This window comes from Erithacus rubecula (assembly GCF_903797595.1).
Source record: "Erithacus rubecula genome assembly, chromosome: 4".
NCBI lineage: Eukaryota > Metazoa > Chordata > Aves > Passeriformes > Muscicapidae > Erithacus > Erithacus rubecula.
Genome location: NC_136686.1, coordinates 50,172,603 through 50,196,453, shown reverse-complemented (window position 1 = coordinate 50,196,453; position 23,851 = coordinate 50,172,603). Strand labels below are relative to the sequence as shown.

At 39.1% G+C, this 23,851-nt stretch overlaps 1 protein-coding gene across 4 annotated transcripts in view; it reads right to left on the bottom strand.

Moving 5' to 3' along the window:
- The window catches only part of MAPK12 (mitogen-activated protein kinase 12), a 29,653-nt gene extending 6,041 nt beyond the window's left edge, over positions 1–23,612 (bottom strand). For 2 of the 4 annotated variants that reach the window (XM_079303961.1, XM_079303964.1), the window contains exons 1-7: positions 23,395–23,612; positions 22,625–22,754; positions 12,917–12,975; positions 11,451–11,562; positions 5,068–5,097; positions 3,364–3,411; positions 458–572 (exon numbers count right to left, since the gene is read on the bottom strand). In XM_079303961.1, the coding sequence (XP_079160087.1) occupies positions 458–572; positions 3,364–3,411; positions 5,068–5,097; positions 11,451–11,562; positions 12,917–12,975; positions 22,625–22,754; positions 23,395–23,510 (610 nt within the window). In that variant the 5' untranslated portion in view covers positions 23,511–23,612. The remainder of the gene's footprint in view (positions 1–457; positions 573–3,363; positions 3,412–5,067; positions 5,098–11,450; positions 11,563–12,916; positions 12,976–22,624; positions 22,755–23,394) is intronic. The other 2 variants (XM_079303963.1, XM_079303962.1) reach the window with 2 other exon arrangements.
- Between the last annotated feature and the right edge of the window lie 239 nt (positions 23,613–23,851).

The following is a 23,851-nucleotide window of genomic DNA, read 5'->3' as shown; positions in this document are numbered from 1 at the left end:
GCAAACTGGAGATAATCTCATAATATGCAGAACGAGTTTCTCAGTAACAGGCACATAGGAAGCAAATTTTCAATGCTTTCAAAAACTTCCATAGTTATCTTAGTGTTGTTTGAATTCCCCCCATTTACCATTATACCCTGTCTGTTCAAATTAAAATTAGCACACCTTTACAGGAATAGAAGAATAGAGACCAGACCATCATGACTGCAGTAATTTAATTTTTTTTTTTTTTTCTAATCACCTTGGCACTTTCTGTTACTCTCAAATCATATATTCAAAAACCCAAACTCACCACCACAGGATTGCCTGCAATTTATCTATAAGGAATTGTTGCATAATTACATTGTCATTTCCACCTCCAATTTCTTACTCATTTCAGAAACAAAGTCTTGTTTATATATCACTTGATTCAGTGAATGCTTTAGCTCTGTTAAGATGCTTCTGAGGAGTCACTGACCTGTCTGAGTATAATGCATCCAGTTAAGTATGACCTCTGGGGCTCTGTACCACCTGGTAACCACATAGCCAGTCATCTCACTGTCTGTATGCCTTGCCAATCCAAAATCCAAGATCTGTGAAAGCACAAAGCCTGTTCAGATCAGCTAACTCATTATCTACTTCATACAATTATTTACAACTGCAGGAAAAAGAACCAACTGGACCAATCTGCAGAGATTAATTTATTTTTGTATCTTTTTCTCACTTGTGTCTGCTCTCATTTTGAATATCAAGACAGAGGTAGCACAGAGATTTGAATAAAATTTTTTTAAGTTACATAATTCTGTGGCACCAACAAAAGCTGTAAGACCAGTAAAGAAAATAATGACTTATTCACTTTTTAATTAAAAAGATACTGGACACACTTAATGCACTTAATTCCCTAACCACAGAATCACCACTGTATCAAGTTACAGCTAAAAGAACAGTATCCATTTTAGACAGTGTCCATTGCTCCCATATCCCAGGTGGCACACTTGAAGAGTGTGTTCCAACAATATTCTGAAGTAAGAAGGTATTGTTATTTCCATTTTATGAGTAACTCACACAAGGGAAGACTTCTTCTTGGTCATACTGAAAATTGCAACAAGAGCAGGGAATTACCATCACTTAGTCCCACTAAGTCTTCTCCAACCTCCAGCATCAACTACAGAAAAATCTTTTGTAAGAAATGGAAGATCCATGTAATTTTTTTGAAGTGCTATGCACAATTCAGCTTAATTTCTAGGATTTTCAGATATTTCTCTCTAAATACAGCAATGTGTAGAGCAGCAAGATTAAAAATCAATGTTATGACCTTTGGTCAACTTCTGTAAAATTTGCCTTAAGAAGGTCCACAGGTATGGACCATCAAAAGATGCAGAAAACAACGAGAACTCCTGGAATGACAATCAGTTTGTATTTATTGGAAAGTTCATGCTTCTAACAAGAAACAGGAGGCAAGAGTAAGTAAAGTTCTACTGAAGATAAATCATGGTCCCACAGAGACAACTAAATATGAAACTTTTCATGAACAGCCACATGTGAATCAGGCTGCACATTTTTATTGATAGGGCATTCCTATACCAAGAGTCATATTTTTGTAATGCTCTCTGCAATTAAGCATTCTAAAATACTTTCATTCAGGGAATGATGATAGTTTCATCTTTATTGCCATACTGGAAATATAATTTGCATGTTTTTCCCATAACTGCTGATTACCAATCAATTTAAAAACAGGAATAGAATGCACAGGGAGACATTTTTTATTCATATAAATTAAATGCACTGGATTGTGGCTGATTCTTTGGGTACTGTAGATTTACTAGACCAAAAATGTTTGTAGTGGTGAAACATATTTATATATGGTTTTTACTGTACTTATTCAGCACACATCATATTTTCCCAGCAAGACAGGGAGGATGAAAAAAAAAAAATTAAAAACTTATGTAACAGGTCAAAGCCAAATGTGGTGCAGTCTATTCTGTCACAGTCCTTTAGGCATTTTATCTACCAAGGCTTGTGGCATGTAGAGTAGGAAACAGCTAAAATGTAATTTGGTTTTGCAGATTTGTAGAAGTAGAAAATGACTAAGATTTTTTTGTGCATTTTGCTTTAACTTCAGGATTTATTTTCATTTACATTTCATTAAGATCAGGCACAAGTGTATTCTATTTGTACTTAATATAGTACCATTTCAATAACTATCTTCATATAAAACTTTTATTTTTAAAAGCAATTTTCAGAGCACATTTGAAAATCCTTTTTGGAATTTGTAAATTATTAAAGAATGACCCAATTTCCCTCAGCTCCTCAACGATAGATCTCATTTGACTCAGCAAATTTAATTTTTGTAAACTGCTTCAGTAACTAACAAAAATAACTTGTAACTTTGAGACTACAGAAAGGGCAGTGATTTCCCCTCCTACATTCTTCACTGACACTTTTCTGATACCTTTGTAAGAGTTGAGAGCATCAGATGAGGGGAAAAAATGAGCATCAGAAAGCTCATGGTGAAAAAAATGTTAGCTAATTAATTACCCATTGAAGGAATTGCTCCAACATGCTTACAGTCTCATCACCACTGGAGCTGATGCAAGGGAAGCTGCTGAGTGCAGAGACATGGGGGAAATGGTTGCACTATCCCTGACAATGTGATCTGTGCCTGCATAATCTGACTTTGAGAGTGTGCAGAAAAAATGTGTTAAATAAGTAGATACAGATTAGCCTGCATCCAAAAATATAATTGCACATATAATTGAGGGTGTGGGGGAAGACAACCACATACAACTGGTTTTTCTAGACTCTCTTCTCTTTTCCCATCACCCTGGGATCCACTCACCATTTGTCCACCTACAACCAGGAGAAGTCAATGGCTTTTCGTGTTAGATAGGAAAACTCTAAAATCACAGGAACCTGAAACATTCAGATCAGTCCCCAAATACCAAAATTTATGTTACAATGGCTACATACAAGTATATGGTTTGCATGATGAATGCTAAAAAACACTTTTTCTGTGCTTTGCATCACCTTTTATTCTATTCAGTAAAGGGTATCCTTCACAACCTTTGATCTTCTGTATCTCCCAGCTTGTGGAATTAGACTTTTTTCTATTTCTGAACTTCTCACATAACCAAATCATTCCCATATACTCTTATGTCTCTTTTAGGGACAAAACCTTAGCCATAAGATCTGATGTGTCCTTACACATCAGGACACAGAATTCCCCATCAAATTCCCTGCTGTTTTGTGAGGATATACAGGACAATTTTGACTCAAGAGCAAAAAACCTGGCCCAACACTGAAACCAGACAGCATGTCCACAGCTGCTGCACTTGTTGTCTTCTGTCTTCTAACACATCTGACTGTTTTTTCAAATAAACATACCTTCAATTCACAGTCTTCATTTACGGCCAAGTTTCCAGGCTTTAGATCCTGCAACCAGATTGTAAATGAATGTTTTTTTGTTTTTATTTTTTTACAGCAAGACAAGAAAGCACTCTTTTTTGCTGTCTTTCCTTCTTTCTTTCTGGTTTTTGAACAGCAACAGATAAAATGATGTGATAACACGAACAAGGATGCAAACTTGTATATGTTTGGTTTTTTTCCTCCCCAAGGAAAAAAAAAAAAAAAATTTTTTTTTTTTTGTTCTGCTAGAAGTCATGAAAATACTTGCCAGTGAAGGAATTCACTGCTTTTTCTATGAGAGGGGTTTGGACACGAATTTATCACATTTAATACTAACACCACAAGGTTAACAATTCACATCTATAGTTCTGGACTGTACATGTTGCATACCAAAATATGCATTATAAAGGTTCCTTACCCTGACAGACTCAGAAGGAGTACTGAAGGAATCAAACAACATTTTACCTAAAATTCTATGCTCTCTTCTGTGGAAAAATCAATTACCTAAGAAAGTCAATACAACTGCAACATGAAAAAAGTATTCCATTAAGTCTCTTAAGCCACTTTAGAGACTTCTAATGATCTTCCACAGTTGTAAAGTTTAGCAAAGGGAAGAGTACTGCAAGGACTAAGATGATATTGCAACAACAGTTACCCAGACATACATAATTAGAAACACTTTTTCCTTCAGCCTTTCCAAACCTTTGGTTGATAAACTAGCACAAGATCTTTAGAAGTATCTTCTCTCTGAGCTGTTTAATAGCAATCCACACGCTTTACATGAGATCAGAGAGGCCTTAGAGAGAAACAATTTGGTGCAATAAACCATGATGAAGCTAAGAAGCTCAAGGGGTCATCAACAGGGATCTTGGAAGAAAACTAAGCAATGGTAAGTTTAGACCATGATCCCAGCAGTTTCAAAAATAAAAATATCTTACATTATTTTGTCAGGTTGTGCAGTTTCCATGTCCAGCTTAAAGCTACTATACAATGTACATTTCCTACGGTGCTCCTGATACTTTATTAAAAATGGACAATTTCTACTAATTTTCTAATGCAGTCCTGGGGGAAGATATGATGCTTGGTAACATGAAGGCACCATTCAGAAGTCCTTCACAGTGCAGAAATGCTTTTAAGTGGATGTTATACAGAGAAGGGAATCAAAAAGAAACAAATGCTTAATTTCTCTCAGGGAAAAAAATGAGGTTCTTAAGTCTCTATAATTTTGGACAATTTTTTTCAGTTTCTAGGGTTCCCCCAAATCTCTGAAGACTAATGTAAGGTTTAAAGACAACCTAAACATTGTTTTAAAAACTTCAATCTTCCATTAAAAAAACAAAAACAAACACCCCACAAAAAACAAAACAAACCCAAAAACAACCAACCCAGAAAAAAACTTATCAATCTCAATTTAGACACTATTTGCTCTTATGGAGACTTATAACTCAACTTCAGAAAGTAAATTAGGAACCCCAAACCTAAGCTGTATTCAGTGCAATTTGAGTGCCCAGCTTACACTGACATAGCTATGCCACCTTTTGTTCCCACTGAGAAAGAAATTAAAGGCACCAACAAATTGAGAAAGTGTATAAACAGAATGTCAGGCATATTTATAAGCATGCTTATACACAAACATCCTTCACATTATCAAAATATAAACATCTTTCTTGTTTTTTAACTTACCCTGTGAATTATGCCTGATGAGTGAATATACTGTGAAAAGAGAAATAATTTTTTTAGTTCAGGTCCTGAGTTTAAAAGCTGCCTGAAGTAGGAAAGAATGTGCTAAAGTAAACTGAAATTAGAAAATGTTTATTTATTGCATAGAAGATCTGTTTTAATGTTCAGATAATTATACTAGCATTTTGTCCTTTCCCTCCCCTAACAATGAGAAAGCACTAAATCAGTTTGAATACTGCAACTGATATATATATCAGAATGGAACAAACTATGTGATATATCAGTAATGATCTCCTGCAATAGGCATCTTTGGTGTGCCATCATAGTTTAGATTCACATGCTTCAGCTTTTAAGAGATCATTAAGGCTGGGATGAAGGCCAGTCAAGGTCTTATCTGAGAATTCTTGCTACATGCTTCAGTATTTCCTCAATGGAAAATGGAAAGGTCAAGTTCAAAGACATTCTCTTCACTCGAAAATTTTCATCAGCCATTCAATGACTGATTTAAGGACTCACAAAAGCCAAACCAACAAACTGAACACCCAGGACTAGTTCTTTTGGGATAACACCTGATAAAACACAGATGTTTGAACCCATGACTGCCACCAAGTGCTCCCCACCAAGGTATGCAGTTTCTCTCACCAGCTGAATGATACCCTAGAAGAGACTATTTTCATCAGTCAATAAAGGGAAATCCCTAACTTAAAACAAAACCCATATAACCTAAGCAGTACAACATCTGCATTTAAGGTGCCAAGGTTTTAAAGCAGTGAGTGAAAAAACATCTGACAGGCCCCTCTTACACCTGACCAGCCACACAAGATGTGATCTCACAGGTTCTTAAAAGAGGGAGGGGGGTAAAAGCCCCACTTCCTTTAACCCTGTGCCTACAACTTTACCAATCCAGCCCAGGCTGTGGTAGGGTCCTGCTGCTGCACAGTCACACTATCAACTGCTGTGCCAGAGCCCAGGCTGTCCTGGCATCTGCAGCACAACAGTTCCTGCTCCAGATTACTTGCAGATTGGGCAAGATTTAACATCACCAGTAGGAAATGCCAAAGCCCTTCACAGGATTTCCTGGGGCTGACATAAGATGTTGAGGGCACACAGCTGTTTCACAGAGTGTTGGCTGTAAAACCGCTACAGCAAACAAAAAACTACAAAATGTTTTATCTGTCATGGATGTGCATGAAGTGAATTGGGACAGGAGGAGGAAGTCTCTCGATCATACACAGAGACCATGTGCACTTTAAAAAAAACCCCAAACCAGAAATGTAACAGTAAATGAAACAGTAGCTAAACTCCTGATAAATTAAGATAAAGGTGTCTTCTGTCTAGCTATCTTGATCAAAGATATCACAATGTCTACTTGCATTCTAAATTATTGCAATATCTTCTAACTGAAGCCTCTTGATTTTCTAGAACAGATGTTTAAAATATTCTATAGTCGGTTTTTGCTGCTAAGACTGTACACAGTAAGGAAATAGCTGCCAGACTCAGTCATCTGTCATCTAAGAATGCAGAATGTAGAAACAGAAATTAAAAGTTCTGCACCCTTCACAGTTTCAGTTAAAGTAAATCTCACCTGTTTGGGGGAAAGAGTATGGTTTTTGCTGGCATTCTCACCCCACTGAAGGTTTTATGAATGTTCACAGCACCAAAATAATGTTAACACTTTGGGGAAAGCTCCTATATTTTCTGAATGTTCCTCTTAACACAACACTACTGAGATTACATGAAATAGCAGCTATTCCCAATGGTAATACACACATCAGCCTTTCTGTAAGCTGAAATATTGGTGCTGTGCTGCAGTGTTTCTTTAACAATAGCAGTATTTAACTGCATTTCATAATCTCCTGGCAGGTAGCAACACTGAAAGTATGTCATCATTCAGAAGATTTTCCATTTCTGTTCAATAGCCTTCTGATATGGGATCCTGTTCTTACTGGTTCTACTCATTAAATTACCCATCTATTGACAGACTTTTCATTCATAACATGACAAAACAATTCAGAAGAGAATAGACATATACTTCAGGTTTTTTTACCACTTCACCTGAACCATATTTGATTCAAGAACTCAGTTAACATGAGAGAAGTGCCTTGGAGCACAGGAGCCCTGGGTATTATCCTAATGACAATTTTTGGTAGCATGCATAAATCCTGGAATGCAAGCTTCAGATTGTGCTAGGAAGTCAACCAACAATCATCTACACTTTAAGCATTCTTTTCTTCATATGTAATCTCTACACAAAATAAAAAGCTAATCAAAAGGGAATTAACAAAGACACAGGAGAATGTGTTCTAGGCAACATGCAAAATGAAAATGAAAATGAAAAGCATCTTGGCAGGGAAGTAAAAACTGAAGAGGAAATGAGTCAGAGGGGGAAGGGAAAGCAGAGAAGCAGAAAAAAATCCAGCATAAATGTGAACAAAAAGCAGTAATACAGATGAGAAAACGTGAGAACTAGAGTAGGTACATCTTACCATAAGTATAGCAGAAGAAGCTTAAACAGGTGTTTGTATGGCCCAAGAGCACTGTCCCTTCTCAAGCACTATGAATAAAGAGCACTGACAGCCACCTCCCCCAGACCTCTATGAACAGGAGCCCAGCTGGCATTCCTGCAGAACAGGGACCCAAGACTGAAAGCTCCAGTCTCTTTCCACCTACATATACAGATATTTATGTTCAGCTTGCCTTCTGTACTCTTTGTTGTTATTATGTGACAGAAAAGCTGTTTATTGTCAAAAGAGAAATTATGAAAGCCCTTCCAAGATGCAAGCTCATACTTAAATAAAATTTAATGCCAGACTAAGGCCCAACTAGGAAACAGACAAAGGAGAGGCATCTCATTGTTTTTAAGCGGTGTCACATCACATTGAATTCTGATAAATTACAAGGTCCACCAAAGAAAGAAAATTACTATTTCATTATCTTAGAAAAAACACAGAAATGATAACAGACAAAAAAAGACACACACTTGCAGAGCAAAGGCTGAAGAATTAATACAAATCTTCATGAACTCAGTCTTGACCTCAATTTATACAGGTTTTTTTAAATCAAGGCTGTTGAGCCCATTGTATACAACCAATCCAGAATCAGCCTACAGATAGGATGTAGAAATGAAGCCTGCAACAACTGGGAAACAACTGAGGAGCTTAGCAAAAATCTCCCTTATCTCTTCACAGTACATCAGTCACGCAGAGTTTTTCCTACACACATTTAACTGTCACAGGTAAACAGGTTACAGTAGAATATGCAATCTGATAAAAATTATGAACAGCCTTTTTGCTTTTGACCAGACATAAATACAGATACCATAAAGTTCTTATATTTACAAAGGACAAAGGCATATTGCAGGTTACATCTTTAACACCAAAAAATCCCTCTCAGAACAGACTCCATCAAAGTTAAAGGGTGAAAAACAAAGAGTTCATACAAATGAGAGGCTAAGCTTGGGAAGCATTGAGTTTTACCACAAAGATCTATAGTGGCATACTTCTCCTTCCCAGGTGTTGGAGGCATTTTTCCCTTATAATGCCTCTACTGAGCACTAGCTAAGTGTATGTTTGTTCCCCATGCCCCACCAGAAAAGCAATCCAAGTAAACACAGATGGACCGTCTTTAACCCAGATACAGTAGACCTTAAAAACCACAAGATTTTCATGCAAAACTTGGCTAACCCTTTCTTAAACAGCTAATTTACTGATATCAGTAAAAGAATAAACAAATTATGACTCATTTTCTTTTTTGTCTGCATGCTAGCAACACTCCTTTCAGCTTAACACATTTCCTAGCACAGATAGGGCTACAAGAATGTGCTCAAATACTGGACCATTCCTATTTCTTCAAAATATTTCCAGCTAGGTGTGTACTTCTGGCTGAAATGGTTCAATGAGACTCCAAAATTTATTGAAACAGATACAATAAGGACTGTTTGCTGTGTAACAAGAAATCTTCCTACAGAAGCCACCCCTGCAGCCTTCACTAACAAACAAACCTTGCCACTAACCTGCCTAACATATCTCATAAATTCCTGCTCTGTTCTTTTCCCATGTACATCAATCACATGCAGTTGCTCCATTTGTCTTCCACATTTACTGATCCAACAGACTTCAGCATAACCTTTGGGACCACATGTTCTGCTCTGCTGGCCTTTGTCACATAGTGCATGTCACTAGGACCAAAATATGTTTCTAACCCATTTCACTGGAATTAAATTAATTATTCATCCTTTCCACTACACTCAACCTAAGCAAATTATTTACAGTTCATATATTGCTTGCCTGTAAAGTTAGCACAAATGATGTTTTCTATCCCTGGTGAATAGCATGCTTCTCCTGGAAACCTACTTCCCAGACAGTTACCTGCAACTTAAACAGACCACTCCACTTACACAGTCCTTGGACAACACTTATTAGGACACGGCTTTGTGACAAGGGAATTAATTACAAAACTGAAATCGTTAACTCCACATTCAAAGTCCAGATTAGAGATGAATTTGCTTTAGTTTAAATAAAATCAATTTCTCCAAACCTGGCTTTAGTTTACCTGACTTTAGTTCCTTTATTTTTAAAATGATAATTACAGCACTTAAATGCACAACTGCAGAACACAAAAGCTAATTATTTAGCTTATACCTCAAAACTAGACAAATCTGCATGGTCTGTTATAGTCTTTTATGAATCTTTTCCAAATTTCACAGTGTAAAACATCAGCACATAATAAAAAGAAACACTGGAAGTCCAAAGTAAGCAAAAGTGATAGGAGACAAAAACTCTAGGGAAACCAAAACATAAAAAAGCATACATGAGATGGAAGCAGAGTCAGGTCACCCTGCAGGAATGTGAAGATACTGCCCAAGTGTGCAGAGATGGAATTTGGAAAGGCAAAAGCCTCTTGTCCTGAATTTGGTAAGAGACACAAAGGTCAACATGAAGGGCTTCTACATGCAAACTGGGTGCAAAAACAAAACTAGGGAGAACACCAGGGGCATGAAAAAGCCAAGGTACTCAATGCCTTATTTTCATCCAACTTCACTGCCAATATATGCCATATCATAGGTCCCTGAAACTGCTGAAAAACTCTGGAGCAAAGAAGACTTAACCCTCAGTAGTGGAGGATCAGGTAGGAAACACCTCAACAAACACAAAATTAACATTTAAACAAACACCCTGATGGGATGCACTCATTAATTCTAAGGGTAATTGGCAATGTCATCATGAGAAGACTAAATAGTATGTGAAAGATCATGGTGATTAGGAGATGTCCCTTATGATTGTAAGAAAAATACTGCTCATGTCTTCAAAAGGATATTGAAGAAAAGGATCAAGGAAGGCCAGTCAGCTGCCCCTCCCTCTCTGGAAATGTGATTAGCAAGTAATTCTGGAAACCATTTCCAAAAACTACAAGGAAAAAGAATTGACTGGCAGTAGTCAACATGGATTTACAGAAGAAAATCATGCCTGCTAGCCTTCTATGATACAACAACAGGATTGGCAGATGACAGGAGGGCAGACAGTGTTGTTTATCTTGACTCTAGCAAGGCTAGCAACCCTCACAATACCCTGAGAGACAGTGGAAGTAGGAGTTGATTAATGGACAGTGACTGAGCTGCCTTGATCAAACAGTTGTGATCAGTGGCAGGAAGTCCAGCTGGAGGCTCATCACCAGCAGTGTCCCCCTTAGGGTTAGTACAAAGTCAGCTCTGTTTAACATTTTCTTACTGACCTGGATAATGGGACAGAAGGCTCCCTCAGCAACTCAGCAAATAATGCAGAACTGACAATAATGTTGACACACCAGATTATAGTGCTGCCATTTAGTGGGACCTCCACAGGCTAAGGAAATGGGCTGACAGGAACCCACCAAAGTTCAACTAAATCCTGGGATGGATTAATGCCATGTGCTAGACAAGGCTGGAGATTGACCAGCTTGGCAGGAAAGGACCTGTGCCCTTACACCAAAGACAACAAAAAGCCTTGTGCATTAGGCAGAGCATTGCCAGAAACTTGAAGATGACCCTTCCCCTTTTCTCAGCTCTGGTGAGACACATTTGGAATGCTGTCCTCAGCTATGGGCTCCCTAGTTAAGTAGAGACACTGAAGCAAGGCCAGAGAAGCTTAATGATGATGACTATGGGACTGGAGCATCTAATGTAAGATGAGAAACTTAGAGAGGTGTAAAAATACACTTTTATATAATAAATTAATGTAATGGTTTAGATTTAATATATATTTTTACTATACTAGTAAAAATAGTAAAAAAAAATTTACTAAAATGAGATACATTTTATCCTACTATTAAATTATAAGTACTTACAGTTCCCCATAATACTTTACTAGGAAAAAAACTGTGATATCAAAATAGTAGTAGAACTGGCAAACCTTTAAGCCTTTCAGCATCTGATAGACCAGGAACTGGATTCGATCTTCAGTTAATTTCTCATGCTTCATTATCTTACTCAAGTCTGTTCCCATAAATGGCATGACGAGGTAGCTTAAAACAAAAATAAAAACAAAACAAAAAACAACAATAAAAAAACCCAAACAAACAAACAAACAAAAAACCCCAAAACCAAAAATAAAGAAAGAAAACAAGATTAACTTTGTCATGTAAATTAAAACATAACTGTATGTAATAGTTCAATTACAATATTAAGTTATAGATCATTCCATCTACCAAACAATTCCTTCATCATCCTCCTACCCTCCAAGCTCATTAACTTTTATCTGACTGTCTTAAAGAGGTATTGCCCAGTTCTGTCACTGATTAGATAAATTTGCTAGTTATCAGAACTAGCTTAGAAAGAAACTAACCAAAAGCCTCATGATATTTTAAAGACAGCTACACAGAAAACTGAGACACTCATGCAAGGCAATGTATCTCACAGTCATGATCACCTCTTTGAACTATCAAAATCTGAAGGATGATTTTAGGCTCTCATTTAAAACACAGTACTTCAATGCTCATCACATACATGTGCATTCTATTACATATGCTGTATAAAATGCTAGCACAATAGACAATATGGACACATTATTTTTGGCTCAACAATCAATATGAACACATGCTTCATGTTTTCTATACTTAATTTCCTACATTTTTCTGCCAGATACCTTTCTTTAATATATAAATAGACAAGGTTGTTTAGGAAACATAGATACACCAGATGAAATCCAGAACAGTTCTACTAACACAGAAACCTCCATTAAGCCCAAAAGGATTTCCGAGCACTGTTTCTCTAGCAACTCTAATTCACCAGAACTGGAGTAGTAAACAAATGAAACAGTGAATATGTTAAACATCTTGTGTCTGAGACACAACCAAAAGGTCAGGGAGATGTGGTATAAACAACCTGTATCAGGTGCTGTTTGGACCACTGAATGGGAAAATAGTCATGGGGCACAACAGACCACAATGCAGATAAACACTAAAAAATTCAGCAGCACCAGCACTTTGAAACTGATTCTTGAATTTGGATAGAGCCCACTGAGATATGCCATGTAATAGGGGTAACTGATCAGCCTACCTGATTGGGTTAAGAATTGTCCTACCATTTGAGCAACCTGGGCCTTAGGGTAAGAAATCAATATTTGTAAGGTGGTTAGGGAATTCACTAAACTGCCATTTACTAAGGGCTGAAATAAGTACACATCTTGTAACACAGGAGACTAGTTCTAATGACAGTCTGAAAGCTCCAGCCCACCAAAGTTGCATGTAAAAGTTATATTAAGATGAAACTCAGAAAAAGTCCATGAAGCAACAATGTTGAAATTCTCTATTTAAAAAGCAACAACCTTTCTTCCTGCACAAGCAACAAAGTTCAAAAAACAAACAACTTGCAACTTACAAGTCATTAAACTTCTCCAGTGTTACATCTGGTGTGAACACATCCAAAATTCCAATGACCTAAAAAAATAATAAAAGAAAAAAAATTAATGGCTGATTTCACACAATAAAGCCTAAATCACCTAATAACTGAAATAATATAATCAAAAACATAGGGAGACATTAGCTACAGGCATAAACATGGCAGAAAGAGCACCTAAATTAATGCCAGGATTTGTTATGTGTTAAATTTTATAACTCAGACAGCAGCTTTACCTTGGGAATAAAAAAAAAAAGGAAAAAAAAAAGTATCTACTGGAACTTGAAGTTCAGAGGCTAACCATTTTATGTAAGAGGAGACAGTATTTTATCACTTTAACTACTAAGTGTTGAAAATAAACCAGAAAAATCAGTCTACAGTATAAAGCACTTGTAAATGTTCTCCACCTAGCTGGGCCTGCTGCTTGTCAATGAAGTGCACTTTAAACATGTTCTAATTTCAGTAACAGGTAATTTAGGCACATAGACTACAAAAGCATCTTGAAAGTCCAAAGAAGAAACTGGAACTAAACTGTTTTTATTAAGAAAAAATTAGCAAGAAATTTATATGATTTACTATGGCCTATTCTTTAGGTTCTCCAAAGAGTCTTTTTGTCAAACAAAATGGAGAAATATCACTGAACAGAGAAATAACAATCTATTAGTAAAATGGATTTCCCATCACAGCTTTTCCTATTAGTATGGTTTTTGGGAGAACTATACAAACTGACTGAGTGCATTGCACTACATATCAATGATTTTTTCAAGCCCATTGAACACCAGGAAATTAAATATACAGAACTCAATGCTCAAAAAAGTATCTGGAATGATCTGAAGCCAGATTTTAGTTTAGATGCTGCTTAATCCAGACAGTGTCTAAATAACAGAGGCTTTTTCTTTTCTACCTCTGCTGCTAATTCATGAACATTTCTGTCTGTTCTGAGGAAGACTCCCAAGCCTCAGAATGTTTGTGGTGTTTTCTGGGTGCAGGCTGCTGTGTGAGAGAATCACAAAGTATTCTGAGCTGGAAGGGACTCACAAGGATCATCGAGTACAACTCTTATGTGAATGGCCTGTGTGGGGACTGAACCCACAGCTTTGCTGTTTTTAGCAACATGAGGCTGTGCAGGACTTTGCTGGAAGCAAGCTAAAAGACTAAAAAGCTTTGTAACCTTGTTCAACCCTATCTTTGTGGCCATACAGACATTAGATCATACATCAAGAACTATCATCCAAATCAGAGATCTTCAACAACAACAACAAAAAAAAGTGAAAATAAAACAGAAATAGAGGGGGGAAATGCAAGAAAAGGACACTTTCCTTTATTCGAAGCTTTAAATCCCCAACCGTGATGAAATGCTTATTTCACATCTTTTCAGTCTTTCCACATTAAGGGCAGACTACTATGGTTAGCTTGGATATTATCAAAATGTCATCACGATTAAGAAGTTAGAAAAACTAATAAAGATGGAGGCAGAAAATTACAGCTCCCTTTCTCTGTAGCCAGATATGTCTTTCAAAACAAGCCACTAATAATATTTACCTGGGACTGTTATATGAAACTAATTAAAAAAGAATGACTACTATAAAACAATAATTAAGCCCACAGAGGATGTGGTTATTATTTGAAGTAATACCTCTAGTGCTAACATTACAGTAAGAATTTTCTTTTATATGACAGTTTTACATAAGGTTTTCCTTTTCTCTGGGGAGATAATGAGAGAAAGGAGGAGGACAGGATTACAAAGACATACTTTGCAATAGTGGAGCATAAAGCAGCTCTACAGGGATTTCCTAAGGCAGTGTGTGTATGCAAACACACGCAGAGCAAACACAGTCAGAAAAGTTGTGTGCTCTCCTCAGATGCGCATATATGAAGAAGGTAGTTAAAATTTTGGAAATAATCTTATTTAATATGCATCTTTCCTTATCAAGCCCCACTTTCTCAAAAGTCTTGCTTGTTCTCCTTAAGCAGGTATTTCCATGCCCTCATACACCTATGCAAGAACCCTAACAAAATAAACCCCCCCACATCTGAATGTAGCACTGAAAGATACTGGGACACCACAATGAAAAGAAGGGGCACAGAGGGGAATGAAATAATGTGGCTGCTCTATCACACCCATCTGTGCATCAAGTCATTATCAGGCATCTCTGTGAAACACAGGAGCATGAACAACGTATTTCCATGCAGAACATATCAGCCCCAAAACACTCTAATTAAGTTCACTAACATTCTAATGCATATCCATTCAAGCAAACAGAGTTCCTGGTACTTAATGCTGCCTGATGTACATTATTGCTAATTGTACATTATTGAGGTAAGGTTGCAAACTTATGGATACAAACCTATCATTGCTGCAAATCCCCTACAGTGAATGAAACCACCAAGACCAATGCTCAGCTCCCAAAAAAGGGAACTTTAAATGATGAACCAGGAAACTCTTTAAATATGCTAAGGATTTCACAATACTTCTCTTGCTTTACAAACCAGGTTTTCTAAATCCATCTTAGTGCCCAAAATGGTAAGACATACTAATAGTTAATCAATTTTAAAATAAAAGTGATTAACCTTAAGGTGATTACCTTTTTCTCAGTGATCTTTATTTAATAGTTGTGGTTTGGGATTATTTTCCCATACTGGAGCAAAGTCATTCATATTTCCATTTAGAACAGGAATTTTTGCAGCTATATTAAGCACAAGGAAATCTGGGATAAAATAAATCCTCTGAGGAAGATACAACTTCAGCTACTTGTTCAGGAAAAGGGAAAGAAATGGACACAGTGTCAACTCCCTCCTTTATAATATGATGGAAAATCCTGTTTCTGTTGAAATCTTTCAATTAAAGACAGTATATGTAAAGAACTTTATGATGTTCCAGCACTAAAGTAAGCTGTCATAAACAATCACAAGAATAATTTATTTTTCATAGTGTTGCCTATATGAAATGTAACAGAGATATTTGTGAAACCTTCTATAAATGTATTTTTGGTGTTAATCAGCACAATTACTGACACTATCAGAGATGGAAGCCCAGTTGAGGAATGAACATAGTACACTTTGCAATGGCAATGAAACACATCTGAGAAAATCAGCAGCAGTGCAGCCTTTTCAGGGTCTTATTTTTATACCAATTAACTCTGCCAAGAGGCAATTCCTCAAATAAATAAGCCCACAAAGAATGCATCTACTGTACATTTGACTGAAAAATGTAAAAAACCTTTTTTCATTTCTTCAGCCTGCACTGAAGTACTTAAATAGCTTTTATCTCAAGGACAGGATGCAATATTGCATCACTTCCATAGAACGACAGATTGGTTTGGGTTGGAAGTGACCTTCAAGCTCATGTAGATCTAATCCCCTACCATGGGTAAGGACATTTTCCACCAGACCAGACTGCCTGAAGCCTCATCCAACCCAGCCTTGGGCACTTCCAGGGATGAAGCATCCACATCTTCTTTGAACAACCTGTGCCAGTGGCTCATGACCTTTACAGTAAAGAATTTCTTTCTTATGTCCAATCTAAATCTCCCTCTTTCAGTTTAAACTATTGTCCCCTGTCCTGTCACTACATGTGTTTGTAAAAAGTTCCTCTCCAGCTCTCTTGTAGCCCTGTTTGTGCACTGGAAGGCTGCTCCAAGGTCCCCCCAGAGCCTTCTCATCTCCAGGCACAATTCCAAGCCTCCCAGTCTGTCTTTGTAAGATATGCTCCATCTTCCTGAAGTTCATACACATACAACTACCCATCTACTGGTCTAACTTGTTTTCCACAGGTTAGCTTTCACCCAATATATTTACTTTGAAGCCAGTAGGGGGTGGGTAGCAGCATCTCCAGCCTTTCTTAACCCTACTGTGTGTGTTCCCTGACCACACACACCAACTTTATTCTTTGTTACTACTATTAACAAATAAATAACAGGTTCACACTGGTATGGTGGCTTCTGCCCTTCCCTTCTCAGCTGCCTTCTTTTCCAAACACTATTTCAACAGCAGAGCACAATGGTGAATAGCTCCTTACCTCTGCCCTCCCCCATCTAAATACTTTGATGTATTGGATTACTTCTATTCAAGGATTGACCTCATTACATTTCCCTAAAAGACAGTTTCTGATGTAAGCAGCAGTACATCAAGAAAAGACCTGAATCTAGTATAAATTAATAAGTAATGTAGGTTATGTCTCTCATACAGTAAGTGCTGCTTTCTCTTGCAGATGTTATGCATGAAAACACAGTGAAGTTGAGTGGCTTTAGCACTCAGGCTAAACATGCAAGTACATTTCTTAAGAGAAAGCCTTGCTGAAATACATATTATGTCACATTAAATTTTCTGCAGGATTAACTTCATGTTCCTGTGCTGTTCTCTTCATGGGCACCTGCATCCTTTTATTACACTAAGAATTTTCAATCTTTTTAAAATTTTTACTGTTCATGCCAAGGCTTGTACCACAGTCACCTTTCCTTCTCACAGAGATGAGGGATGCCTGCAAGACCTTCTTTGCTTTTCTCCTGCCAGTCAGCACACTGGCACTCACAAGCCATACCCACCACTCTTCCTTCAAAGGATTCATATGTAACACTGGACAGATGCAAATCCTGCAGACAGACTCATCTTCATCTCTAGATTGGATGTGAATCAAAAGGGAAAGTTTGGGTTTCAGTGCTGCTTTTATTTTCATTTCATGGAATAAACTCATCAGTCTGCTTTATCAGTACCCAAAACTAGGTGTGAATAAATGCTGTAAGCTGAAGCCCAACCCACATCAATCACCTATTAGTCAAGTCAGGAAAATAGGCAGAAATTACAAGATACCCCATGCTGATTTACTGATTTTTGAATACCAAAATAAAATTACTCCAGTGTCGTGTTAGCTCCCTAGATGTGCTAAGCTTTCACCCTGCAGGATGAAAGCAGACAGGAATGTTTCTCCCTTACAAATTTTTGACAGCAATAACCTGTCCAGTCATAACTGTGTTTTTGTTTTCAGAAGGACCAATAAGGAGATTTGCCATTTCCAGACAGGAAATATAAGGACTTTACTGGCATATATATACCCAAAGAACATGATTTTTTAGCTGGTGCAGTCCTGCAGGACTTGCTGCAGGAAACTTCTAACACAGTGAGTGCTCTCTCATTGATGAAGGCATCACTCATCTACAACTCCTTTGTTGGTCTGATTTTGTACACTGCAGATGCTGTTGCTTTCCACTGCTTATGTCAGCTAAACAAACTGCAAAAGGTGACAGACTTAAGATTATTCTCAAACAAGAACACAGCATGACTAACTAATTTCCCTGGAACTAATTCCTTCCCTGGTTGACACTCTGTAGGTAAAAATAAAAAGCTTAACATTTTTTCAAAATAAAAAAGAAAACATAATTAAAAAGCAGCCAACCTAAAAGTGTATCATCCTCAGAAATGCAACTGTAGAGAGACAGATAATTTGGTGTCTGTTGGATATCCAATTCCTTCCAAAGCAGAAAAAAACCCCACATTCTTCTCATAATGCAAAACACACACTGGTCTTCAGATGTGGGAATACACCAGAGAATAATTTCCACTCTGAGCAATGAATGAGAGCATAATATAGAGTACCTTTAAACAAATACTGCAGTTGCCTCTTATATACAGAGTTTCCAGGAAGGGAAAACATCTGTAGAATATTAACTGACCCAAGAAATGTTTAATAGGCATTTGTCAGAAATTTTACACCAAAAACACATTCAGACTTTAATTGGTAGAACTGCATCAGAAATCCCTTGGGTGCCTGTATGTACACATAGGTATATACATATGTACAAACACCACACTTTGATAAAATCCACACTCTGTTCCAACATGAGCTACCAGCATGAGCCATTGTTCTTCTCTTCCTCTCTCCAGTGCCATCTCCCCTTGACAGCTATTCTGCATTCCTGCTTGAAAACTTCTCCTAACAAACTGGAGATGAGGAGAGCACCAGGGCTGAACCACTGCAAACAACTGTGCACTTGTTTCAACAAAAATGGGTATTAATGTATCACTCACAGTACAAACGTATAGGAAAATCCACCTTATCTGCCAAAAGAAACTAAAGGTTCTGCATCTCCACTTACTTGTCTGGGTTCCACTCTGCATACACAAACGTCTCCATTAACTGCAGAAGAATACAGAAATATAGAGCTATGCAAATATTTGAGAGCTAAAGCCAGGACCAAAGTTAGCACACTGGCCCATATTTTCACTGCTTTTGGTATAAAGCCAGAGCCATAATAGGTAAATTTTAAAGGTCCTTATTTCAAATGAACTCAAAATGGACACAAACACAGTACAGAAGCATCACTGCTGGAAAATATTTCCTGAAGGTAAAAAGACTATTCCTCTGTACAAGATTCAGCAGATGGGAAAGAAATAATCAAGAGCTATTAAGGCTGTAGTGGGATGAATACTACAAGCTACCACAACTAAATGAAGGAGAAAGAACCCCAATAAGTGCTTTTTCCATCCAGCAGTATTTATTCCTTATTACCATACCATGTCCTTCCATATGCCAGCTACTTATGCAGCTACAGAGTGATCCAGCAGCTTATCCCACTGGAAACCAACTTTTCTTTTTGGCAATGTCTTAGGAATTGATCTGGGTTAGACTGCTTCTTGAGTAGTAGAAACAGCTTATAAAATTTGGGAAATATCCCATGTCCTCTCAAATGAAAAGGCCTACCAAACAAACAAATAAGCAAACAAACAAACAGAAGCATACTAGTGCCATTAAAGACTGATTTGCCTCTTAACAGACAAGTCTCATCTTCTTCAAACATAGCTTCTGTCCCTTGTCCCTTTGGATTTGTTTGCAAAGGGCTGATGAAAAGTCCCATGTGACCAAATATGCATGGTTTATAAAGGAACATTCCTCACTAAATGGTCTATATAGAAATATGCCTCTCTTCATTTACTTGAGAGACTTCACAGAGAACAAAGGTTCAATTAAAAATGGTATGCCAGCAACCAGACAACTCCTCCTGAAAATGCCTGGACAAGAAAACTGACGTGAGACTTAGCTTCCCTACAAATACAAATAAAAATCCAATAAAATTCAGTAGAATTACTCCTATATTTGCTTCTGCAGGACTTGTGGTCATCCTACCACCCTTCTACATAAAAAAAGATGAGCATATTCCTCAAAGGGGGTATAATGGAGGTCAAGGGTATTAAGCAGTAGATTTCCTCCATTTTTCTTCACTGACATGCTGATGAATTATATCACTGAGACATAGGGTTAATGGTATCTTCTGCTAATGTAATGGAGGATCAGAACTGCTATTTTTAACACAATGTGTCAGACCATTACAATTTCTTCCATCATTCGGAATACAGCATAAGGTTAAATTAACTGTGATAATTTATGGCTGCACGCTTAACACAAAAATTCCCTGAAAGCTATGAGGGGCAGAGGTGGTCCATTGAGAGGTAATCATAGTGAAACAAATAAAACATCACACTTTCCATAAAAGCCAACATCATATTCCTCATGATTACAGAAGTAATTTTGAAACAAACACAGGATGCAATTTTAACTACCAAATAAACAGAAGAAAGTTCATCCTGTGAGGATGGTGAGACACTGGAACAGGTTGCCCAGAGTTGTGATGCCCCATCCCTAGAAGTGTTGGATGGGGTTCTGAGCAACTTGGTTTAGTGAAAGGTGCCCCTGCCCACAGCAGAAGGGTTGGAACTAGATGATCTTTCATATTCCTTTCAATGCAAGCCATTCTGTGGTTCTATGTTTCTATGAAATATGCAAAAAGCAACTCTTTGACAGAATGGTCACATGTCAAAGGGGTGGGGCTGAAAAGCACGATGAGGAGAAATACTGGTTTAATTTTGGATGGGTGGAGCACCTAAAGGTGTACCCTTGAGATCAGCTCAGGAAACAAAAATCCTAAAAGGCATTGCTGCTGCTTCTAATTGACCAAGGCCAACACAACTGACAGAGGAGGTGAGGCTGAGGGGCAGACAGAAATTGTCTTGATGGCTGCACTGCCATGTCAGTCTCATCACAGATGGGTGGAACAGTCAGCTTCTGCCTCCAACCTCTGCAGGATCATTTATTCAGTCTTACTTTTCTAATGAGTAGATGCCATAAGTAATTTTAAAAATTTTCCTTAGTACATAACCTCTTATTTCTGTGGCCCAACTGTTTCCTAAGATTGTAAATCATTCTTTTCCTTCATATATATTGATTTGTAACTTATACAGATTGTGCTCAGGTTCCCCAGAGAGCATTTTCTTCTGGGCTCTTTAATTACCAATTGAGCCCACAGTGGAGTTCTAGAGAATTATTCCGAAGGGCATACACTGCATAAAACCTGCTAGGAGTGGAAAATGCTACCTAACAGATTACTCTGGGAAATGGAAGAAAAATAATCTCAAAATTCTGGACACAGTTAGGAGCTTGGCAACTGCATGGGCTGCTTTGCTCCCAAATGTTCAGCAAAGAAAATGCTGAGAGTATTAAAGCCCATACACAGAAGTTTCCTGCAAACATTAACTCTTAACCATATGCAGCAGTGGTTATAAGGCAGTTGCTTTGAAGTAATCAGACTAAAAGATTTAGATTAAAACAAGCAGACAGCTTCTTAAGCCTACAAAAAGCTCTTTTTCCCTCTGGACTGTAAGGACAGCCCACATATTATTCCTCATGAATGAACCTAGCTGGTACTCACAATATTAGTATTATAATGTTAAATGGCCATGACTAGTTACTGTTATTACCACTTTCTCTCATCTTCACTTTTGATCTCTCAGCTTTTTGTGAAGGTGCTCTGTATGGAGGTATGCTCTAATCTTCCACATCAACTAACATTTCAGACTATGTTCTTATGCATAATCTTAACAACTCCCTCCAAAATTTTTTTATCCCATATGCATACTTCATGAACAGTACTTAAAATTACCACTGTGACCCTCCAAGCCCATTCTGGGACACTTCTCACCTGGAATCCATGCTTTGACTCTATAAAAATTGGTTTTGCACAAACTTCTTGTTTTTTTCTAAACCCATAAGCAGTATTGGGACCATGAATCTTTTTCTCAATCACACTTACAATACTTCTTTCTACAACTGTTCTTCTTTCATGTCACATAGGAATTATGTTCAGAGTTCTATTACCTATTCTCTTCTTCACAGTAAAGCAATTTGCTTAGTCATTTATGGACTTTTCCCATTGCCCATTAATATCAACCTGAAAGGTTCAAATGCTTTACGAACCATAAAAGACAAAAACACTAAACCCTGCCCAAAGATATGCTTGTGTGCATCTTCATGCAAGTTCTGGAGAATAAAAAAAAAAAAAAAGAAGATGCTGGAGACCCACCACAGACCTGTGCTCCTGCAACTCACAGGAACACAGTAATGGAGACTGTAATTTCTGGTATTTAATCCCTCTCACTAGCACTGAGCAAATTACACTGTGGTCCTAACCTTCCCCACCCAATCTTTCCTACATGGAAATTAAGTGGTGTTTCCCACAGGATATTCTAGTTTATGTGAACTGATGTTTGTAGGACAGGCAGACAAAAAAAAACAACAACAAAAAAAACAGGCTGAAAGATTCCAGAATTCCATGCAGCTACACATCTGCCTTGTCCAAATCTACACATTTTCTTTGAATTAGAGTGCCTAAGCTATGGTTTTGAACTAATGACTCAACTCACGTTTTCATGCTTCATGTGTTTCAGGAGACGCAGCTCTCGGTAAGCTCTTTTGGCAAAGAGTTCAGACTGAAACGGGCGGTACAATTTCTTAATGGCCACTTTGGTACCACTTCTTCCATCGATGGCCGAGCTTTAAGGGAAAAGAAAGAGTCTGGTGAGCAAGGACCGAAGCAGGTGTGCAAAGCCCAGCAAACCCGGCCAGCACTGGGCAGGGGCTGCATCCTGCCCCAGGCTGCGGGCCCACGGGGGAGATCACCTCCCCACGGCACTTCTGCCAGCAGCCAGAGCATTCCGCTCGTTTAAAAGCCTGCCAGACTCTGTGATGAAATGTAGACAAGTATCAAAAGCTTTAAAGAGGAACATCTGCGGAGTGGGGAAAAAAGAAAAATCTGAACTAAAAATAACACAAAAACCCCCACAAAACGCCCAAACCCACCACCAACGCAGAGCCAAACCAAGGCGCCCGCCTCAAGGGCTGCAACACCCGGGGCTTCAGGGGCGCCGCGGGCCGGGCTCGGCAGCCGCGGGCAGCGCTGGGGCAGGGCTGGGCAGCGCTCCGGGCTCCGCTCCCGGCGGAACAGCCCGGCCCGGCGCGGCCAGGTGAACGGCGGGGCCGGCGGCACCGGGCGGGGCCAGCCCGGGTCCGGACAACAACCGGGAAAAGTTAGAGCGAGCAACAGAGGGCCGGGCCCGGCAGCATCCCCCCGGCCGGGACCGAGGCCGCCGCCCCCGCCGGCCGCCCCCGGGCTGCCCCCGGCCGCCCCGCTCACCACACGGCTCCGTAGGCGCCGGACCCCACCGGCTGCAGGTCCCGGTAGCGGTCCCGCACTTCCCAGAGGGTCTTGGTGATGTCCTGCCGGTAGAAGCCATTCTTGGGGGAGGACATGGCGCTGCCGACCCCCGCCGGCACGCGCCGACAAAGAGCCCGGGCCGGGGGAGCGGGAGCGGCCAGCGCCGCCGAGCCGGGCTGCGCTGAGGGGCTGGGCCTGAGCGAGCGGCGCCGCCCGCCCCGCCCCGCCCCGCCCCGCCGGCAGCGCCGCTCCCCGGGCCACCGGCACCGGCACCGGGACCGGCACCGGGATGGGCACCGAGACTGGCATCGGGATCAGCACCGGCCCGGCAGCACCTTCCCTCCCCCCGGCCCGGGCCCCTGGGGCAGCTCCGCCGAGGCTGAGGCGCGCAGGGCGCGGTGTCCCGCGGCGCGGAGCGCTCCCGGCGGGGAGGCAG